The sequence below is a fragment of the Salvia splendens genome, chromosome 18 (genome assembly GCF_004379255.2).
Source record: "Salvia splendens isolate huo1 chromosome 18, SspV2, whole genome shotgun sequence".
Classification (NCBI taxonomy): domain Eukaryota; kingdom Viridiplantae; phylum Streptophyta; class Magnoliopsida; order Lamiales; family Lamiaceae; genus Salvia; species Salvia splendens.
Window position 1 is genome coordinate 8,074,630 of NC_056049.1, and position 10,157 is coordinate 8,084,786.

At 39.5% G+C, this 10,157-nt stretch overlaps 1 protein-coding gene across 1 annotated transcript; it reads left to right on the forward strand.

Annotated features, from left to right (window-relative positions):
- Positions 1 to 4,545: 4,545 nt before the first annotated feature.
- On the forward strand, positions 4,546 to 5,661 carry LOC121776449 (dof zinc finger protein DOF5.7-like). The gene is made up of 2 exons (XM_042173623.1): positions 4,546 to 4,691; positions 4,751 to 5,661. The coding sequence occupies exon 2, from the start codon at positions 4,754 to 4,756 to the stop codon at positions 5,483 to 5,485; it is 732 nt and encodes a 243-aa protein (XP_042029557.1). The 5' UTR covers positions 4,546 to 4,691; positions 4,751 to 4,753; the 3' UTR covers positions 5,486 to 5,661.
- Positions 5,662 to 10,157: the final 4,496 nt, after the last annotated feature.

Consider the following 10,157-nt stretch of genomic DNA (forward strand, 5'->3'; position numbering starts at 1 on the left):
GGGATCGTCAACTGCAACATTAGTTTGATATTGTCCGCTTTGGGTCAAGCCCGCACGGATTTGTTTTTGGGTCACTCCCAAAAGGCCTCAAACTAATTGGGGTTGGACAAGAATTATATACACCTTCCAACTTCCCCCCTTCATCCGATGTGGGATGGGTTTGTAACCCAACAAGAACGATATTTCTGTTTTTAGAAATATGCAATTTAGAGTGAGACGTCTCAAAAGGAAAATGGTTCACTTAGAGTTGGACGGAGGGAGTATAAAATCTTACTTTGTAGTACTACCTCTGTCCATTATTAAAAGTCCACATTGGACATGACACAAGTTTTAAAAAATGTAGTAGAATAAAATGGTTCAAACTTTTATATACTCCGTATTAGTTTTATAATGAAATGTGAGTGAGATAAATTTAGTGGAATATGAGGTCCATTACCAAAAGTAGTGAAAAATAAATGAGTCACTTATTGATGGATGGATGAAAATAGCAAAATGAAAGGTGGAGGGAGCATATAATACGCCTATGAGAAACTTCACCCTGCAATTAAGTTTCATTTAAACCTTGGTTAGAGTTCAAACAACGAATGAAAGATTTAATGTTAACTACTACTATATTCATGTTTATATAGAAATGGATTCTCATAGCAACAATTCCTTGTATAGGAACTAGGAACCATGAAAATTTTCTCTTCATTCATAGATTTTAGCCTAATGAATTGTCAAAATGATTTTCACATTAAACAATGCATCTTTGTATATACATACAATATAAATGCATCCTTATGATAATTCATTTGTTTATGATAAATTATACAAATACCAACGATTCCAATAAGTTCTTCGATGAATAACCATACTAGTATGAACGGTGCAGTAACTCTCGTACAGTTGGCTACAGTTGCATATGAGCTGCAGGCTATTAATATTTTTAGAGAAGCAAAATTCATTTATGTGTTTAGACCTTCAGGCATTACACATTTATAATCCTCAATAATTACATTTCATAACACCATTCATTATAGTATTAAATTCCAATTTATGACTAATTTTCTTCTTATCCTATGCACCAAAATCTAATCACTAGCTACACTTCTTTATCATAATCTTAGATATAGTACTAATTTGTTCATGGCTATGATTGTACGATTTTGTGTTTTAATTTTTGAAATACTACTATATTGGAAAAAGCTAAAAGAGAAAAAATGAAGTTGGTAAATAGGGAAGGGAAAGAGTTTGAAAATGGAGATATGGAAAGGGAAGTTACATAAGAAGGAAGAGACAAAAGTTGGGTGTGTGAAGAGGCTGTCTCCCCAAACCAACCTATTCCATTCTGCTTCTGCAATTTCTTCCAAATCTACCATGCTACTTATTATTTGACTTGGATTCTCTCTCCCTCTCTAACATCTCCCATCACATCAACACTGCACACTGACACACTTCCTCATCACTTCTAACCAACTTCAATTCCTTTCTTCTAGCATAACTCTTAATAACAGTACTACCTTGGAAGCTCTGCTCGAATTTAATTCCCTTTGCAATTCAATTTAGATCAATTACATGATGATGAGGAAATTATGGGCCTCATCAAGATTCCCTTTTTCAATTTGTGGTGCTAGCCTTCATAGATATAGCTAGACTAGTGACTACCATAAGTAATTATAGGAGTATTTCAAAACGATCATAAAAAAAAAAGAAACAAGGATATATGTATTTCAAGTGTAGACCAACTGCATTTGTAGTGAAAATTAATTGTATTGAAAAATAGCTTTTTTGCACATTTTATGATTCGAACCCATGTTTGAACTAGTCTAAAAAGGGCTGAAATTGATATCACGTTCTTGTGATAAGTATTACTTTGAACAAACAAGATTGGAAGTATGATTCCATAGAAATCAATCATGTTAGTATCGTTGTAATGCAACAAAACACTTAGATTTATTATTGTAAGGAAATTTGAATAAACTTTTGTCAAGTTTTCCCTTTTAGGGAATGGAAATTCTTATCCAGATTCTCATGGTGGTAGCATTGTGGCTCTTGTTTCTTGTTTTTCCTTCATTAATTCGTTTTACCGTTTATCTTTCAAGGGCATGCAAACTCCAAATCACCTCTGCAAACCAGGCTATACCATAGTCACTTAGTGTACTTATTTTTTTATTTTCCCCCCAAATCATGTTCATATATATAGGATATGCGATTTTTTTTTATTACTTATAGTACATTAATATGGTACATTTTCCACTAATGCATGTTTACACTTTAACTGTTCATGACATAATGCTGGATGATGACATCAACAAACAAGCTGAGACCATCCACAACGCGTCTCGCGCCGGGCTCGCGTCTCGTCTCGGAGAGACGAGACCCCCGCGAGACGCATTGCAGCGGCCATCTCGTCTCCAGCTCGCGACCGGCTCGTCGCGTAGCTCGTCTCGGAGAGACACGAGACGAGCTGTCTCGCCACGCGCCCGAGACACGTGGCACGTCCCCATGCGTGCGTGACGCCCACTCGCTGGCCCGCGAGTGGGCGTCGTCACTGATGACGCAATAATTCATTTTTTTTTTAAAAAATCGATTTTTAATAAAAAAATTTTTTTTTTTTTTTCAAACGGTAATATTACCGTTAAATATTTATTTTCATTTTTTAAATTTTTAATTTTTTTACTCTATAAATAATTCTATTCCATACTCATTTCAAACACAAACACACATCTATTCCTCTCAAATCCTCTCTATCACTCCAATTTCCATCTTCAATCAACTCAAACAAATGGATCCTTTTGAGCAAATGCGCCAATTAATGGAACAATCACTCGAAGAAGATCGACGACGAGAGGCGGAGGAAGCCGCACCACCCCCACGACGCTCCCGGAAGTACATCAATCGGAACCGGGAGGAAGCCGCCGCACGGTTAGTACGCGACTACTTCTGCGATAACCCGATTTGGGGAGATACCTATTTCCGTCGCCGTTTCCGCATGCGGAAACCGCTATTTCTCCACATAGCGAATACTTTGGCGGCCAGGGAGGAGTTCTTCCGAGAAGGGTTCGACGCGGTCGGTCGTCCCAGCCACACGACGCTGCAGAAATGTACTGCAGCCATCCGGCAGCTTGCGACTGGACAAACGGCCGACATATTCGACGAATACCTGCACATCGGAGACAGTACTGGGCGCTTGTGCTTGCTCAACTTCTGCAGAGGCGTCCGGGCAGCCTTCAGTGACGAATTTCTCCGGAGGCCAACCACGGAGGATTGTCAGTTCCTCCTCAACCTGCACGAACAAGTGCACGGATTCCCCGGGATGCTTGGCAGTGTCGATTGCATGCACTGGCAATGGAAGAATTGCCCGGTGGCTTGGAGGGGTTCCTACACGAGCGGCCACAAAGGCACCCACCCAACCGTTGTACTCGAGGCAGTTGCCGACTACCGACTTTGGATCTGGCACGCGTACTTCGGGGTCCCTGGCTCGAACAACGACGTAAACGTGCTCCAACAGTCCGACCTCTTTACCGAAGTTTTGGATGGTAAAGCGCCGGCCATCAACTTCGTCGCCAACAACCGACGGTATAAAATGGGGTACTATCTCGCCGACGGCATCTACCCGAAGTGGCCGACCTTCGTGAAGACGTGCGGCAGGCCAGCGAACCCAAAGCAGGCTCTTTTTGCGCAGAAGCAGGAGGCTGCGCGCAAGGATGTGGAGAGGGCGTTCGGGGTTCTCCAAGCGCGCTTCAACATCATCAAAGCCCCGGCTCGTTCGTGGTTCATGGAGAGCATGGTCGACATCATGTATACGTGCATAATCTTGCACAACATGATTGTCCGAGACGAAGGACCCGATGCCGGAAATTGGTTCGACCCCGAATCCCCCGGAAGCTCAACTGCAAGTAGTCCGCCGCGAAGTGGAGCGCATCCATCTATACAAGAACGGTTGGCTATTCGGGCAAGGACACGCGACTCTAGCGCCCACACCCAACTCCAAGAGGATCTAATTGAGCACATTTGGGAAAACTTTGGCGGAGAATATTAAATTATGTCATTTTTATTTTTTTAGAATTTTAATTATGTCTTCGCTTTTTTAATGTTAAGTTGTAATATTGTTTTAATTTTAATAAAGTGTGTTTGTTTAAATTGAATTGGGTTTTAAAAAAAATTATAAATTAAATTGAATGAATAGTAATTAAGAGACGGTATAGAGACGGTTAAGAGACGGAGCGTTGCAGCCTCCGTCTCTTAGTTAAGAGATGGAGGAAAAAAGGACAGTGGGGCCCTCAAATAGTGCTCAAATAGTAGTTAAGAGACGGTTTAAGAGACGGTATAGAGACAGCGTTGTGGATGGCCTGAGTGCATTATTCATAAGTGAAAAATATGAATTGCAACTGTAAACAAGTAACTCAGTAGACACGTGTAATTATGTACTATATCAAAGTATTGGAATTAATATAATGATTTTATCTTAACATTAAAATCTATCAAATCGCCAATATTCATACTATTTTTATATATAGGTGTAGCTAGTTGTAGATGTAAATGTAAACACCCATAGAAATAAAAAAAAAATATGGTTTTCCACTTGATGAAGTTCACAAGATGCCCTCAACACCCTCTCATTTCCCATCAACCCCATGCATGAATCCAATTAATTCCCATCACCACCTTTCCCTCACTCTCCAAACTCCTAAACTTCCCAACTCCACAACCTCCTCCTCCTTCTTCTTCTTCTTCTTCTTCTTCTTCTTTTCTCTCTTTCTCTCCTAAAATGTCCTCCAAAGCACTCGCATCCGGCAAAGACGAAAGCCGGAAAGCGGCGCAAGATGCGGCGGTGAAATGCCCCCGCTGCGACTCCCCCAACACCAAATTTTGCTACTACAACAACTACAGCCTCACCCAGCCGCGCCACTTCTGCAAGACCTGCCGCCGCTACTGGACCAAAGGCGGCGCCCTCCGCAACGTCCCCATCGGCGGCGGCTGCCGCAAGAACAAGAAGCTCAAGCCCTCCCCTCGCCTCCCCAACGACGCCGCCCCCCTCAAATTCTCCCCCGCCATCGATAATTTCCACCAATTCGCTTCCAATTTCGCCGATTTATCGCCGCATCCGCCGTGCTTCAGCCTCGACCCCTCTCAATTAGGGTTTGCCCCTTCGCTCAAGCAAGGGGAGAATTTAGGGTTTCAGGAAATGGCTCGCCACAGCAGCCTCGCGACCTCGATTGAATCGCTGAGCTCGATCAACCAGGATTTGCACTGGAAATTGCAGCAGCAGAGGCTAGCGGCGCTCTTCGCCGGTGACGGTGGGAGTCAGACTCAGAAGGAAGCTTCTGGAAGCGTCCAGAAGCCGCAGGCGATCCAGTTTCAGAGCCTGGAAAATCACAAGGAGGATGGAAGCTTCTCGAGCACGGAGTGGCTCCTCAATAATAACGGGGGAGCCGGAAATTGGGGCGGCGGGATTCAAGCGTGGGCGGAATTGAGTCACTACACTTCTTCGCTGCCGTGAAAAGGTGTAGGGTTTATAAAAATGTTGCTTAATTAGTTTAATCAATATGTGTGTGTACCAATTGTAGCATTTTGTTGTTGTGTGATTTTTTTTTCTTTTATATATATATGTGTCAATTACAGTTACATCAAGAACACATGATTAATTACTTGAAGGTATGTGTAATTAATTAAATACTCCATATCACAAATACTGTCAATTTGAGAAGGTTGAAATATACAAGTACATCGATATATGTAATCTTTTTGTATGGCTTATTGTGTGTGAATACTGTTGGGGATTGGAGATGGGGTTGATTGGTTAGAGTCAGACAGTCTGTATGTAAGAAAGAGGAAAGTAGGAGACTTGGGATCAACTACTGACAATGCATAATAGCACAGCACAGAGGCTAAGACCATGCATTTTTAGATGGGTTTAATATTTTCTACTAATTTAAAAAAGAGTCTAAAATATTAGTACAAATTTTATATTTCATTTGTTATTTCCCTTAACGTGAAACATTTGTAGTATTAATTATAGACCATTCGTCGCAAGTAGGATAAAAAGCCATATTGATTTAATTGTGTCAAACGAGATTAAAAAAAACATGTACGTTAGTCAAATATAGTGATTGATCACCCATCGTAATAAATAAAATAGTTTGTGATATTTTAAACCAATTTTAGGGACAATGCAATATCCCTCTAATTAATTAGTAGTAGTACAGTTTAATAAACGTGTGTGGAAGAATATTATTTTATGCATATATAAAATACAAAAAGAAATTATTAACTTATAGACTTATGGAAGAAACGATATACTACCCATGTCCAAAAAAAAAATAGACAAAGTTGTAAATGACACTAGTTTTAATGCGCGATGGTAAAGTAAGAAAAAGTGAGAGAAAAGGTGGTAGAAGTAGTGTTAGTGGATTGTTGTGTCCACATTTAGAATAATGTGTATGATTAGTATTTGTTTAAAACTTTTCGTATTTAAAATTTGTCTAATTTTGATGGATAGTCCAAAATGGTAAAATTAGTCTTTTTTTTTGGGACAAAGATAGTACTTATAAACTAATTAGTCTAATTTAGATAGAAGACTCTAAATTAATTGAATTCATTTCGACAAAGCTAGCTAGAACAACCATCTTTAATAAGCTGTTAGTAGCGCAACTATATTTTAATGCACTAAACTACCTTAGCACTACGTAATTATGTGGTTAGAGTTCATTATTGCTCCTAATCAAGATAATTAATGTACAGTTCTTCACAATTTATATGTACTTGACACGATTATATCTTAATAAGTGCTTAATAATTGAACAGTTATTCTATACTAATTTCTATATTATTAAGGTCATCCATATGAATGAATTAGTGCGATATTTTTCCTAGCATAGAATTTGACATGTTAAAGATTCAATGATATTATTAATTAATAATGTTTCAAAAATTTGGTTAAAATTGGAAAATAGGTAGTTCATAGTTATTGCCTATCTTTTTAGTGAGACAATATAAAAAGTATCAAAACTGTTATTCTATGATCATGATTAGATAAGTTTAGCTTTACTTTTTCTTGAATTCTCTTGTTTTTCTTCTTTTACTTTGTCGAATAATTTTAGAAACTGAACCGAATGCAACTTTTTATTATTATATTTAATTGAATTAAATAGGTACTACAAAACGGCGAAAGGAAATTGGTGGCTGAGGAGAAGAGGATGGATGTAGGATAGTATGATTAACGTGATATCAACTGTCAATTTACAAACTGCAAGAATATCATGAGCCATCACAACTATATTTTTAAGGAAGAAAAAGAAAAAAAAACTCATTTGTATGCGTGTGTCTTTACTCTACACGTTAGATCATCCGATCATTCATCTTCGTTTTTAATTTATTTCGAATTAAACTTATAGTTTGAGACTCCTCTTAATTATTTAAAATTTATTTGATTCGATTCCGGCTAAAGTGTGGATAATTTTCATATATATTTGGATTAGAAGAATAGTCTTAGTAGTATTAATTTGATTACCATGCTGCAAAGTTTCATTATCATTATTCATAGTATGTTATATCTCAATTAAATTTGGATATATCACTTTTGACAATCTAAAGCAACTCGAAATTTTAGATTTGGAATTATCACTTTTTAGGTGTGAGTCGTGTGACTAATATATGGTGAGATGAATTGGCCCCCTTGTGAATTAGACTCACACCATCCAACCTTTCCTAAATCATCATTTTATTTTACATTTAGTGCGTCATATGCTGTCGAGTGTCATACATATGTTTGCAAAATATATAAAATAATACTTCCGTCATGCTCTAAAAATTGACAAAGTTGTATATGACACTAGTTTTAATGTGAAATTAGTAAAGAGGGATTAGGAAAAAGTAAGAGGGAGGGAGAAAAATGTATTAGTGGTGTGTATTTGTTCAAAACTTTTTTTATTTAGACTTTGTCTAATTTTGGGGACGATCAAAAATGAAAAATTTAGTCAATTTTTTGGAAAAGAGGGAGTATTGGTTTTAGTCTCAACTTAATTAAACTTCACCTATCAAACAAAATTAGGCCTGCAAATTCGGGTACCCACGGGTACCCAAACCCGAAAATTCGGATACCCGAACCAGAAATCTAAAAAAGATCATACCCACTACCTGACCCATATGTGAATTTGGGTACCCTAATACCCGATGCGGGTACCCGAACCCAATTAATCGGGCACCCATAAACCCGAAATTATTATATTTCAAATTTATTCTTTTATATAAATTATATTGTGATGAGAATAGCACTAAAAAGCGCTAGATAGTGACGGAAATTAGTGACGGCGGCTGCTAGCTCAACACCTAGTGACAGAAAAATAACTGAAAATTGTCAGTCACAGTGACAAAATATTCCGTCACTAAACCGAAGCAGTCGCCTATGTTTTCCGTCATTAGGTGGATTAATAGCTTTAGTGACAGACAAATCCGTCACTAATATTTTTTATTGACAAGTTTCTTAATGACGGATCTGCCGAAACTTACTATGTCACTAACCTGTTAAGTGAAGAATTTCACTGTTTAGTGACGGAATAGCGAGTTTTTTGTAGTGTAAAAATTATTAAAAATAACACAATACTACTATTTATTAACTATTATTAAAAGTCTAAACTTCAATTCTAAATTTCTGATGTTTTAGCTTTCTCTATATAAAATAAACATTAGACAAATAGACACAACTTAATTTTAAAATAAAGAATTTTTTGGCATAAATTGAAACATAAAAGAGATAAAAATAAATTTTTAAGACATTAAATGAACATGTAAATAAAATGGAGAAAGCATAACTATATATTTTCAAAAGATAACAAGTAAGAACATAAATAATGCAACATGAACATAACACGAATGTAAAGAAGTATTAAAGTCGAGATAATAGAACAATGAAATGTCAAAGCAAATGTCAAAGCAACCTATACTAAATAAATATATTTATCACACATATTTATCACAAATACATAATTAATCGGGTTTAATCGGGTATTAGTCGGGTACCCTAAGGGCATTAGCAATGGGGCGCTCTAAGGCGCGCCCTATGCACTGCCACGTCATATTTTTTATCCTCCTACCCTTCCACCTGCAGTGGGGCGCCCTATAGGTTTTACTATTGTTTAGTTAATTAATTTAAATGTTTTCAAATATATAATTCAAACTAATTAAAAAACACAACGATTAAATAAAAACCGACGAAGACTGCATTGATTAACAAAAGTTACACGATTCAAGTTGGCTAATCTACGAAATTCTCAACTTCCGGCGTAGCTCATCGATCAACCCCCGGAGGTATTCGGCTTCGGCGGGGTCCGTGCACTTCTCGAGGGCCTTGTGCGTCTGCAACAACGTCCGCGCCATCGAGGCTGTTTCCAACTCCACATACGCGGCTGCCATCGGGCTCGGGGTCGGGATCTAGATCGGGACCGGGATCGGCGATGGGTTGGCGGCAGTCGAGGATGTTGTTGTCGTCGTCTTCCCCTTGTTCTTCGCAGCCTTGACGCCTATGAGACGCCTGGAGGACATCGGTGTGCCGGAACTCTCATCCTCCGCTTACGTCTGGTTGAGGTCCACCGGACGAGTTCCGCTTTCGCTGCTCGAGTAACAACCAGCTTCGGTGGTCTTCGTCCTCTTTATCGCACCGGTGTGCAGAATCACGCCTTGGAATTTCTGCTTGTCCCTCAAGAGCGCCCATATGTTGAAATGCTTGAAGTCGCCGTACATGGACTGGTACGACAACAGCGCTCTATCGCGCGCATCGGTCAAGCTCTCGCCGCTTCCCTGCTCCCTCGAGCACTTCTCGTACTCCGCCGCGAATAGGTTGACTTGCTTCTTCATCTGATCCCAGTACTTGCGGAGCTGCTCCCGTTGGCGCTTGTACGCGCTCGGCGGCTTCGCCTCATTGTAGCGCTCGGCGATGCGCTCCCAGTACGTGAGCTGCTTCTGGTTGTTCGTGAATATCGGGTCCTCCGATATATCCACCCAACACCTCGCCAAGACGAGGGTTTCATCCGGCTGGTAGTTCGTACGGCCGGGGGCGTACTCTTCATTCGTTGCCGGAGGTGGCAACTTGTACGCGCGGTGCCGGATCCGCTTCTTTTTTCTGGCGGTGGCGGCAGCGGCGGCGGAGGCGGGGGCGGGGGCAGCGGCGGGAAGGG

Coding starts and splice junctions, on each gene's coding strand:
- LOC121776449 (XM_042173623.1), top strand. CDS start 4,754: ATGTCCTCCAAAGCACTCGCATCCGGCAAAGACGAAAGCCGGAAAGCG.